The sequence below is a fragment of the Acipenser ruthenus genome, chromosome 21 (genome assembly GCF_902713425.1).
Source record: "Acipenser ruthenus chromosome 21, fAciRut3.2 maternal haplotype, whole genome shotgun sequence".
NCBI lineage: Eukaryota > Metazoa > Chordata > Actinopteri > Acipenseriformes > Acipenseridae > Acipenser > Acipenser ruthenus.
This window is the reverse complement of record NC_081209.1, coordinates 7,181,931-7,195,124: the sequence shown is the minus strand read 5'-3', so window position 1 is coordinate 7,195,124 and position 13,194 is coordinate 7,181,931. Positions and strand designations below refer to the sequence as shown.

The 13,194-nt window shown below is 38.4% G+C and overlaps 1 protein-coding gene across 2 annotated transcripts in view; it reads left to right on the top strand.

Moving 5' to 3' along the window:
• Positions 1–12,946, top strand: part of LOC117427765 (breakpoint cluster region protein-like) — a 96,644-nt gene extending 83,698 nt beyond the window's left edge. For both annotated transcript variants that reach the window (XM_058994675.1, XM_058994676.1), the window contains exons 17-23: positions 2,197–2,256; positions 2,737–2,846; positions 4,939–5,078; positions 5,558–5,692; positions 6,096–6,201; positions 6,792–6,954; positions 7,575–12,946. In XM_058994675.1, coding sequence (XP_058850658.1) covers positions 2,197–2,256; positions 2,737–2,846; positions 4,939–5,078; positions 5,558–5,692; positions 6,096–6,201; positions 6,792–6,954; positions 7,575–7,664 — 804 coding nt within the window. In that variant the 3' untranslated portion in view covers positions 7,665–12,946. The remainder of the gene's footprint in view (positions 1–2,196; positions 2,257–2,736; positions 2,847–4,938; positions 5,079–5,557; positions 5,693–6,095; positions 6,202–6,791; positions 6,955–7,574) is intronic.
• Positions 12,947–13,194: the final 248 nt, after the last annotated feature.

Sequence of the window (13,194 nt, the reverse complement as noted above, 5' to 3'; positions counted from 1 at the left end):
TTTGACTGGCGTTTAATGATCACGATTCATTTTCGGAGGTGTTATAAAGGTGTACCAATTGTCATTTAATAATAGTAGTGGTTCTAGATGCCAGAAAAAGCTTTTAATAAAATGACTACTTTGCAGAATGTCTGCTTTTCCCCCGCCCTGCGGCACAGCCCCACAAGACAGCAGTTGATGTCTTTGTTGTGCAGCTTTGAACATCTGTATTACTCTGGTGGTGGGGCTTCTTTTAATGGGTATGCTTTTGTACAGGTTAGAAGTAGCCTCTTGTATCTCCTCACAGAACTGAAGAGAAATCCAGTAGTGCAGTGTCATTCAGAAGAGGGTTACTGGCAGCTCCTTCTGGGTTAATCTGACTAGCTAAGTGGGGCACAGAGATGAATCTGCTAAGCTCTCCTACTACTACACTTGGGCTGTTAATTTAAATTGCAGACGTGGAATCCCAGATTATCTGAGGGGTTGAAAGCAGGCATAAGCTCCCAGATTCTAAATGACTTTAATGACCCTTTCTTTACTTATTTATTTATTCATTTATATTTTATTTGCATATGTGTATGTATGTTTGTTGACTGGGGAAATAACATGTAAGTTTAAATCTGTTTGCGTGGTTGATTTATTTTGTTAGGCAAATGTATTCTTTAATGTATTAAACACATGCTCCCTTGAGAAAGGTATGAACCATACCGAAACACTGGCAGCTGGCTCTTTTGCATTCCCCCTGTTGCAAGTCAGATTCAGTCCCAATGGGATCTGACAGGCTTAGGAACACTCTCAACTACACTACCAGCTAGCCCCGTCTTCCCTAAATAAATAAGAGGCAGTTATCAAAGCAGAATGGCCAGGTATCCTCCTCACACTGTAAACACATTGCACACTGTTTTCATACAGTGAAGTAAGAAAATATTGCATTAAACAAACAGTCACAAAGCATGTTTTAAACTCGCTCGCGACTGGTTTAATAAACAAAGGTAGTCCCTGATTAGTGCCGATCCGGGTCTGTGGAACCAGAAGCTTTTGATGTTTTCAGAACAGAGGATAAGCCGTCCCAGCTACTACTGTATATCCATACAAGAAAATGCCCTCAGATCCTTTCTGCCTCCAGATATTCATTTGTTATCATTACCGCAGCAGATATTGTATGGTCGACCTTGCCCCCTAAAACGTGTCTCTGCGTGTGTTATCTGTTAATAATGGATGGGGCGTGGAGGCGATGAGCAGGCTCCAGGTGATTGCTGTGAAAGATGGGGTTTGATCTGGGTAATGGAGTTGGAAATGCAGCACACCTAATCACACAAGATAAATAGTGATCAGCTTGTTTGTGGAGAGACAGTGAGAATGGAAAAGGTCAGCCGGGCTCGTGATGGAAGCAATGTGCAGAGAAATAAACAGGAAAGCAATTTAAAAACCTTTCATATCAAGATATTTACAGCCCACCGAATGCGACTGCACTGTGCCAGAGAAAACAAACATTGGGAGATCTGATTATTATATGGAAGGCTGAACGGATTATGCAATTTACTGGACTTTTGAATTGAAAACCACTTGCGTTATCTCTGTGTTATTTATTTCTTCCGATCCTGATTACTGTGGGTGCAGAAAATGTAGGTCTCATTCCCCCTTAAAGAGGCAATAACAAAGCTTTTCAAACATTCTCTAATGCTAATGAGTGGTAAGAAAATATTCCTATTTAGCTTTAGTTAATACCTTTTAAAGCAAAAAGCATTACTACATTAATCCACCAGGTGGCACCATGCAACTAGGTAACATCAGAATTCAAGTTGTATATCATCTAAGGGGAAGTGTGTTTAGTCCTATTACCGTTAGCATGCCTATGATGTTCATTTATAAATATGTATGTCGAAAGATTACTATATAGTGAATCGTTTGTCTCTACTCCAGTCACTTTTTGCATGACTACAGCAGATGCCTTTTAAAAGTGGAGTAATTCAATAGTTTTATAGTGTTTAGGGTTAAAGTTGAATAGCTTTCGTAGTTTTCAGATTGCTAGCGGGCGGTGATGATATGATGAGATTTATTCTACTTCCTTCCTCTAGAATACGTGCTGTGGGTTTCAATGCAACATGTGGTTTATGTTCATTTCAATGGTTATATAAAAGGTGCTTCTCAGTGGAACCCCCCTATGGAGGTCTATAGTTCCCTTTACAGTAATTACCTTTCTTGTTTTCCCCTCAGCTGGATCCGCAGGCACTACAAGACAAGGACTGGCAGCGGACAGTGATATCGATGAACGGGGTGAGTCAGAAACATCGCAACGCTCTTGTCATGATTCCCGTCAGGGTTAAACGGGTCCATGAATGAGGTTTGATATTTTTGCAGTGTGGTCAATTCTTCCTTCGATTATGGAAGTCCTGAGATCTGTTAGCCTCCTGTTTGACAGCAGAAATGGATGCCACAAAATACAATCTTAAAAACTATACACAGCAATCATTGTTTCACACAAACTGAAACATTTACACATATCAACATGTCTAGTGTACAAAATAAAAGGAAAGTAATGATCTGAAACAAGAGCAGGTAGTCCTCAGTCATAAATCTACATTTATTTGAAGACATCAAATTGAACATTTCTAAATCTTTTTGGATACTATTCCTGGACCAAGGAGCAAAATAATTGAATGCTCTTGTTATCAATGAGAACTTTAGAACATGTGGAATTCATAAATGAATGACTGTGCTTCAGGGTTGATTTTTTTAATGTGATTCCTCCTCCAGATTGAGGTGAAGTTGTCCATGAAGTTCACCAGCCGGGAGTTCAGCTTGAAGAGAATGCCATCTCGAAAACAGACCGGGGTCTTCGGTGTTAAAATCGCCATAGTAACCAAGTGAGTAAAACCTGTGTTTGTCTTCCTTTGATAAACCTTCCTCTGCCCTCTCAACTAGCAACCAGAATGGCAGCATTAAACTCCATTACAAAGCCTGAATTCAGGTTTAATTAAACAATTTGGGACAACATGGTCGGGACAAACAGGGTCGACTTTACCATTGTTTAAAAACAAAATTACAAAAATCACTGCAGTTACAATATTCAACCATCAGGTGTCACAGAAAATCCAAAGGAAAACAAAGAGAAAAATAAGAGGTCTTTGTTTCTGTAGTTTCCGTGAGGGAAAGGGGATCATTAGCTCCGGTATTTAAAATCACCTCACACCAAAAAGGAAAAATCGAAGCACTTCTGAAACAGTCCTTCCAACTGTTCCTGGAATGAACGGAGGTCTTTTCTTTTCAGACCAGAAAGAAAAACAGGAAACGGATGCTATTAAAAGCATAACCATGAAAACCATGATTACTTTTGAACTAGAAAACTCTTTGTGGTCAGCTGCTGTGCCGGGACACTGGATATTGTTTCTGCAGAAAGTCCACAGGGTCATGTTCTCTGTACAGGACCTCCTGAGAGCAGACTTGCTGGATCAGAGCTCCCGTCATTTGAATCCTGTTAGGATCCTTTTTTCTCATTATCTCAGTGCAGCCGCGGGGGCCCAGGGAAAGTGCTTTAATGATGATAGCATTTGGAATAGACAGGAGATTATTGAATCTCCTCTTCTGTAAGTACACAGCTGTGATGAGCAGTGTATACCGTGCTAGAGATAGACTGGTTACAGGAGGGATAAGCAAGGCTTTCAAATCAATTGTCAACCTTATCACCGGTCACCCTTTCATTAGGAATAAAATCTTTCTTTTTTTTACTTTAATTTGGTGTTATTAACATATTTCAAGCACATCTTCTTGCTAGTAACTGATCAGGTCCTATTTTCTAAATGCAGCTATGCCACCGGACCCACGTATTCATAGGGAATTCTTCAGCACAAAAAAGATCTGCTCGTCAGTCTGTGTCCCTATGTCACAGTTACATTTTCACTTATGTCTCAGGGATGGAACTTCCATTGCAGAGTAATTTTATCCAGTCCTAGTTTTACTCTGAGTTTAATGAGGCACACCTGAGCTTGTTACCTGTACTCTGTGGCTAATCAAGCTCGTATTATAAGCTGGAATGGGTGACATTGCCCTGCAATAGGTTTCTTATTTCATCCCTGTATCTAGAGAAGTGCTCATGATTGTGATTATACCAGAATCTGAATCTGTCTGTCTGTATTTCACAATTACATTTTGACAGACATGCAGAGGATGCAAATCCTTGTGATCTGCTTTTTCTTAATGCTGATCGCTTTAATTTTATATTTACAGCCGTGGCAGAGAATGTATTTTACTAAGAAACTTTTAGAAAGTATTAAATTTGGTTGTTTTTAACAGACTTTGCAGCAGTCCTTCAGTCACATGGGTAGTACTTCTAAAGTCAAGCCTGATGGCGATACCTGTTACGAGATCTGTTAGCAGAGCCCTTATTGTTTCTTTTATCCTTGAGGAAAGCTGTACTGCTCGGATTAACGCTGCCAATCTAATGAGATGGTGATGATACACATCCTTGTTTGTAAACGGGGAATTTCCTATGATAAACGACTATAGAGATGTGTAATCAGTGAACTTAACGGTGGCACATACAAATGCTGCTTTACTGTAGATCATAAGAAGAGGGACATCTGTGTGCCTATATAATGAAGACCCATGTGTCTTGCAGTGTGAGTACAGGGTCGTGTAACAGATGGAACAGGGTTTTTTAATGAGCTTGTGAAGCAGCACTGTCACAGTAAGAGTTTAACATATGGGGCGTCTTCATTACCAACACAACCATAACCGCTGAGCTGGATACATAAACCATGATTTGGGCATTTCAGCCAGGATTTCTCCTTTGCCTAATGGAATTTGAATGGGTTACTAGGGAATACATCATACATTAGCATGTGTTTAAACCCAATGGCTGTTTGTTAGTGGCCTGTGGGGAACAAGACAAGGCTGTAATCCTCGTCCTGGGGGAGGAGCTGGTCAGTTTGGTAACGCTGTGCTCTCCCCCCTCCCTAGACGAGAGAGGTCCAAGGTGCCTTACATTGTGCGTCAGTGCGTGGAGGAGATCGAGCGGAGGGGCATGGAGGAAGTGGGCATCTACAGAGTGTCCGGAGTGGCCACCGACATCCAGGCCTTGAAAGCTGCTTTCGATGCCAGTAAGTGTCTGACTGAAATTCTGAGCATCCTGTTTCATTTGTAGCAGAGTTATTTACTACACTTTGCTGTGCTTTCACCCCGGTATAACGCTGGAAACTTTTATAATGGAAACAAATTAACATCAAAAACTAAAGCTTTGCCCCAAAACACATGTAATCGATTATATTATGTGCAAGTTTATTAAAATAAAATAAACAAACAGTACAATACATATTTGAATATGTGACGTTGGGCCCTGCAGTATTTTCCCGTGTACAGGAAGTCACAACTGATTAGATTTGGGTAGGTCAACAAAATTCTACTATTATCATGCTTTCTGTAATTACTCCTGTTTCGTTTTTTCTTTTTACTATTAAGTTGCATTGATTGTAATTTTGCTCGCCCCTAAACTGGGCTTTATTTAAAACAGTTTTTAATCAGGGAAAGTGGGAGATCTCGCCCTGTTTTCCTAAGTGGAGTGTGTTTGTTTTTCTCCCAGATAACAAGGACGTGTCTGTGATGATGAGCGAGATGGACGTGAACGCCATCGCGGGGACCCTGAAGCTGTACTTCCGAGAGCTGCCGGAGCCCCTCTTCACTGACGACCTGTACCCCAACTTCGCCGGGGGGATTGGTGAGTCCCTACACTGGACAGGCCTCAGCTCAAAAACAGATTGCTGTGACCTATGCTTATTCTCACTAGTAGGTGGTGCTGAAATTGACACAGCATAATTGGTTACCAACAGCAGAGGCCATTGATGTTATTTATTTAAAGCATAGACTAAGGTATATACAATAATATCTACCAGTTAAAAATAGTAGCTAAAAGAAAAATAAATGAGTATTTAACTGTTAATTACTAGCTTACTAACATGTTAACTAGTGCGTTTATTGTTCTTTTTTAGGTTAATATACAGTGATTCTCAGCTCTTGAGTGGATCAGAGTGCGGTTAAATTTGTTTAACGATATTAGTACGTAGTTTATAATATAATACTACAGTATATATTAGAGATAATAAACAGCTGTCTGCTTTCAGCTCTATCTGACAGCGTTGCGAAGGAGAGCTGTATGCTAAACCTGCTGCTGTCTCTACCGGAAACCAACCTTGTCACATTCCTCTTTCTGCTAGACCATTTGAAGAGGTAAGGTGCTGTTCTCCAATCCTTGCCCTTTTAAATCCTAATAAATATAAATTAATTAATATCTCAATTGGCCCTATGGCGTTAAATCTGTACCACATTACCACAGTTAAGTTATAAAGCTAGCAAGAAGCAGCTTTCGGTGGACATAAATTACTGTAATATTCGTGAAACTGTTCTTAATCAACAGTCCAGAAAAAGTAACATTATGAATATTAAACTTGTATTTTATTCCTAAGTAAAAATTTTATAAGTGAGTTAAAGCTTTGTGAGTCAGGTTTTTAAAAGCTTTGATAGCTCCTTAAGGTCTTTCTGTTCTAACTGTATGTTGTCTCTTTGGTCTTGTCTCTCAGAGTGGCTGTTAAGGTCTTTTTGTCCTAACTGTACATTGTCTCTTTGGTCTTGTCTCTCAGAGTGGCTGTTAAGGTCTTTCTGTCCTAACTGTACATTGTCTCTTTGGTCTTGTCTCTCAGAGTGGCTGTTAAGGTCTTTCTGTCCTAACTGTACATTGTCTCTTTGGTCTTGTCTCTCAGAGTGGCTGTTAAGGTCTTTCTGTCCTAACTGTACGTTGTCTCTTTGGTCTTGTCTCTCAGAGTGGCTGAGAATGAAATCATCAATAAAATGTCCCTCCACAATCTGGCCACGGTGTTTGGGCCCACGCTGCTCCGCCCCTCCGAGAAAGACAGCAAGATTCCAGCCAATCCCACGCAGCCAATCACCATGAGTGACAGCTGGTCCCTGGAGGTCATGTCACAGGTATCCCTGCTTTTATTACGTCCTGTGTGGCTGTCTGGCCCTCCTAATCAGCATGTTCCGGGTCTATTTGAACCAACAGAGGTTACCACTTAGCATGTTACAATTATATATATATATATATATATATATATATATATATATATATATATATATATATATATATATATATCGTTTTCTTTTTATTTCATATACACTTGAAATCAAGATTGTGCCACCTTCGGTATTTCCTTGGACTGATTATGTACACCAGTGTTATTTTTTAATATGACAGCTGCAGCCAGGATCTCAACCTAACAGGAGGGTAACTTGAATTTTAGTAATAGGGAAAACATTTGTACATTTGTGAGAGAAAATAATTGGCGAGGAAAATAACTCCTTACTTTACCTTTGCTGGGGGAATCACCTGGGGGATACATTGCTCAGCTGTTACTCTGGAGCGTTTGCCAGGAGAAAGAGAATTTCTCTTCTAAACATCGCGGTGTGTCCAGATCACACTCCCTCTTGCAACAATACGTCACTCATTTCAATCAGAGGACCAGCACTGTTGCAGGAGGGAGCATGATCTAGACTGATGGATTCCATTGCAGCAGCTTATACTCCCTCTGTCTCTTTGTGTCCAGGTCCAAGTCTTACTGTACTTCCTTCAGCTTGAGACCATTCCCACTCCGGACAGCAAGCGGCAGAGCATCCTCTTCTCCACCGAGGTCTAGCCCTGACTGAGAGCACTCGCTTAATCTGAGGAAGTGGATCACAATCCAGAGGACCGAACAACTGAACTGGTGCGGAACCTCACCATAGCCTCCAGACTGCTTCAACCTGAAGACGTTCTACATGGAAAGAGACCTTGCTATATTTTCCGTAGTTGGAACCGGGGACCCAAAGTTGTGTACATTTTATAGCCACTAGAGGGTGTTAGCGAAGCGTTCAATAACTGAATAAGATGGAAGAAAAGCTTAGAGAAAGCAGTGTTCAATTCAGGTGTATCATAACTTGATTAATGTATAGTCTGATGGAAATACATTCCATGCCTGGAAGATATTTTTGTTTTGTTAGAATTTTTTTAAATGATTAAGCTGTACACTAGAAAGAAGATAATTTAAACTAGAATAAACTAAACAAATATTCCCTGTTCGTGTTTTAGGTTTGTTTTGAGAGTCACCTAAATGCATAGGTGGTGGGCAGTTCCGATACTGTATGGTAGTCTTTTGTAGCGTGTTAGTTCAACTGCAGTGTCTTAAGTTACAAAGTGCACCATACATGGTATAGTATATTTAATACGGCTGAAGTCATGGTCAATCACAGTTGATCTAAACAGAGAGATGTATACTATTTGAAGTAATAGAGATGCTAGTAGACTGTACTTGAAATTCTTCAGTGAGCTGCCAATGCCCACCTAAACAGTAAGTTGTCTTGAGTATCGCGTGTAGAGTCCGGTATTTAAGAAAAACCCACAGACCGTGCACTTTAATTTTAAAATGGATTTTTCTTTTAATACATGCACACCAATTTTCCAACAGATGTAGCCAATATCAAAAAAGACTCAAAGGTAAACATAAACACATTAATGGGGAAAAGGTGACACAATATCCTTTTTTTTTTTTTTTTTTACAATTCTAGTGGGAAGGGAAAAAAATATATAAGCTATATCATACTATAGTGTAAAACCCATCATATCATATTTGAAAGAATCAAGGTTTCTTTGTATAGGATACAGGTGAATGTTTCCAGTTTATTTTAGCCTTTGGCAGATAGAGAGCCCAGTGGGGTAGCATATGTTCCAGACCTAGTAATAGAAGTCCTGTGTTCATGTACAGTTCAAATTGTTATAACATGAGGGCACAGGAGCTTGTTAGAACAGGAGCATACAGGCTCACACCTTGTTTAAATATACTCACATGAAGAGACTCAGTGAAGAATTGTGTGTTGTCAGTACAGTTATTTCCAGAAATCCTGCAAGGAGGGCAAAGGAGGGTTACTATAGCATCCTGTAGTATTGCCAAGCATTCTGTAGTAGGCATACAGTATATCTTTGAAATTAGAACTATAATATTTCGGCAGTACTTTGAAAAGTGTGTTTTCGAATAACATCAAGGTTTTCCGAATAGTTTGGAGAAAGAAATGACACAGAAAATCTATATTTTAGCTTCTCCTTTTTTGTTTTGCTTGCTCAATGACTACGACTCTTGGTTTTTATTTGAAGTTTAATATGAAGCACTGCCAAAAACATTGTGTAGATTTTATTTTCAGTTTGTTAAAATCAAACGTTACGGGCCTAGCAGTTTTGTGCCGTATAACAAAAAAAACAGAGCAATCCCTTCTTGCAAAGTTATTGTAAACTGTGCAGAGGACCAAGGTAGAAACTAAATGTGTTCAGGAACATATCTTGGGTAAAGATATGCCTTATATTTAATGGAATATATTTTTTTACAGTTTGTCTTAAAATAATAAATGCATGATAATATCCGTCTAAACTAAAAACTAGAAGTGATTCCTAAACTGAAAGCCTGGGAACCTGGAATACGGACAACAAAAGAAGCCTCTTTCCATTACCTGGAGGTAAATTCAAAAGCTTCCTGGTTATTGTGGCAATGCTATGTGTGTTTTCTCATGGAGACTATCATTTAAAACACACACAGTCTTCAGTCTTGAAGCCACTAGTTTAGGGCTGTGCAGGGAGTGTATATCTGTGCTTGACTTGGGGCTCGTTTCCATTTCTCAGTTGTTTTTTGGGGTATTCTTCTTCTGTGACAGAGTGGACAGTTCCGCTCCTGAGAGGGAGAGCTTGGGGTATCCCACACAGTACTGTATCTGTATGTGTGTTGGCTGAATTCGGCTAAACAGAACCTCTACGGGGCTGTCGAACTCAAGTCAGGGTGGACTGTGTACAGTTTATGTTTTAAAACAGGCCAGATTCTTTAAAGAGTAAGTACTGTAGTTTCAAATACATCTCCCTGACTATTTTACAGTGTTCACATTCTGAGTTCTGTTGCGCCCATATTGAGTTCTTTTAAATCCGTCTCTACCTGTCTTTGAGTGGCTTGTCTAAGAATCCTGGACTGCATAGCCTTCTTCATTCAAATCACATGACGATGTGACCTTTCACCTCTAGAGCGGGAATCTACAGGATGATAAGAACTCTAGTATCTGAGCAACAGAACCCTGAACCACTCGCAATGATTTACAAAAAATATCAAATAGTCAGGGAGCTATAAAGTATAAATGAAAATGACATTGCGTTTACTCTTTTACTGGTGTAGCTTGATACATATTAATTGCCATAGTATAGACTGATGGGGCTGTGAGGGAATATAGCTGCACTGAAATGACCCACTAGAATATTTGATTGTGGGGAGAGGTGTATGAAGATGGCCATTAATACATTACGAATTGTGAGAAGTGCGGTAATTTCTTATTTGGTTACCTTGAGCTCACAAAGTACAATAGCTAGCAACTTTCACCAAAGGAATGCTGCAGTATATATATATGTGTGGTAAACGTACTTTGTAATCGCCCTGTATATGTATATATAGTTTGTTTTCTGTTGACCTTTCTTTGCTGGCAGTTTTCTGAAGAATAACATGAAAGCAATACCTAACTGTGCTAATTTACTTTACTGTCCTTTATTCAGAATATAATATAGAAAGATTTAATGTTAAAATACTGGGTGTTCCGTCAGAAATAAATAAACGCTTTTTAATTATTTTGTTATTATTAATGAAATGATTGCTATATTAGTACAGTGATATCCTTGCAACTCTATTTAACATGCAGGCATGTTGATTTTACTTTTTTTTTTTTTTTTTTTTTTACCTTATATTAAACCCAATACTAGTTTCTGTTGTTTTACCCAAAGCTGGATATTTTGGGCGGGATGGTAAAACATTATAATGTTTAATAATAATTGTTAAAGTGCAAAACTGGCAAACTTAACTGCTGTTCTACTTTGTATTGTGTTGATGCAGTATCTCTTGTAAGATGCAGTCTGTATCCCCTGCATATTCAACACATGTTAATCTGAACCCATGGAATGTGGAGGATGTAATGACCACGGTGAATACAGCTCATTTAGATTTGTACTTCAGCTTTCTGACAATAACATATTTCAACCCAAAATAAGTGAACTGAAGGATGATTTCAATATTTTCCTTAGAAACATATTTCTCTTTCGTGAAAAAAAAGTAATAATAATAATTTAAGAATCCAACACAGTTTATAATATCATATTGAGGGATATGCCAACATTGTGTTTTTTGGTGATAAAAAAAGAGATACTGCATCTAATACTAATATATCTCAGTGGCATTAGCTCTAAGGGACTGTGCAGTCTGTATTTTATCCAGTTAAGGTGAACTTTGATTTAACAAAATAAGCACAGCTAAGATTATACTAATCCTCAAAACATTTCTAGCATCTATACTACCTTTTAGACCAACACAAAGTGTTGATTTATTAGCATAATGTCTCTTTTTTGCTGCGCTGTCCGTGCTCTGTAAGCTGGTTCACTTTGTGTGATCCAATAACTTGCATCTCAGCTAACCTCTTTCTTGCTGGAAGTCTTAAGTACCAGAACAATGTTCAGGATGTCATTTCATGTTGTGTTTTTCCTTTAGCCTGTACTTCAGTGTTTTCCGGTGACTTAGCACTCAACAACCATGACATCAACTTCTTACTCAGCTAGACCTTGCACACTGCACCAGGGCGGTTTATTAGTGAGTAGCAATTTTAATAAAGTGGTCAAACTGGACCACTAAGAATCAAAAACAAAAAACACAGCATTCCAATAGAGCATTCCTATAGCCGTTATGGCATGATTATTTCATTATTGCACCATACAGTGTTTTTTAATGACACTATAGCGCTGTCACAGTTATAGTGCTGCTGTAATATTGATTTAATTCAGCTGTTTATTTATGAATGCAGGGTGTTGCTAACACTGCCTAGAAAAGTTGGTCATATTTGTTTTTCTTTACATATTATACCCTCAAATAGTTTAAATGTAATTTTAGACCAGGAATCCTCACAGTTGGAAGCAGTATAACTAGAATTAGAGCAGCCAGTACCTCATTTTGGTATATATTGCTCGTTTGGTTTTACTAATTACCGGTATGTGTTGCACCAATCTTTCTTCAGTGGACATTGTTGTGTTACTGGAGCAGCACTGTGTGCTTTAAAGATAGTTTCAAGTGTGAAACACTCACTAATAAACCCCATTAGCTATTCAGACGATTCGCCTATCAGTGTTTCCATGTTCAAATTGTATAGCTTTATATATTTTTTGTAACTTATCATTCCATATATTTACTGTGAAGCCACACAAAATAAAAAGAAAAGAAAGATATTTGAAATATAGAGAGCACTGTTGGGTACATTATATTGTTATTATTTTACATACTGGAAACGCATGGGTGTATTAAGAGATATTTTAATGAAGTTTTTAAAAGAAGTTCTGTACAATAAAAAGAAAATATCCCCGTGGCCCGTTAATATTTTTTAGTTTGTTTGTTGTTTTCATACCTGTCATAAAACCTGTATAGCCCAGGGTTCTTGGGTTTATTTATTAAAGTATGAATCGAAATTAAATTATATAATTTAGTAATAATGACAATTATAACGTGTAGAAAAGTGTATTAAATGCACATTTGTGTTCTTGCTTTCTGTGTTCAGGATACACTTTGTAGGCAATAGCCCTGGCTCTGTCTAACCACATTCTGCAAATTCCTGTAAATGGTTCTTTTGTTCCAGAGATGTCTTACTTTGTGTTGTCAAACTCTGCTATCTGAAGAGGATATGTATGGGGCAGTGAAGGGGATACAAATGAATGTCTTTTTATTATTTCCTTTTGTTAAACAATTGTGTTCTGACAAAATGTAGCTGTAAAAAAAGGGATAACAAACACTGTATTAGGAAGGAAAAAACTAGAAAAATCATTCTTAAGGCGTTTGTAGCCTCTGTTTGTACACCAAATGTTAAATAAAAACTCCTGTATATGTAACTCACTGTCTCCGTCTCTCTCTAAACATTTTAAAAACTACACATGGGGTTGGAATGGAAATAAATGATACACAAACTCTGAATCCAAAAACCACATCACCCACAATCATTTTGTTTTCATATTTCTGATTTATGGATGCAGCTACAATGGTCTGTGAGATACACCCATAAAAGTGTGGCAATATAGAGAGAGGACTGACACAAATTATGAAAACGACAAATGATTTACACAACTACTGAGGATAGCGA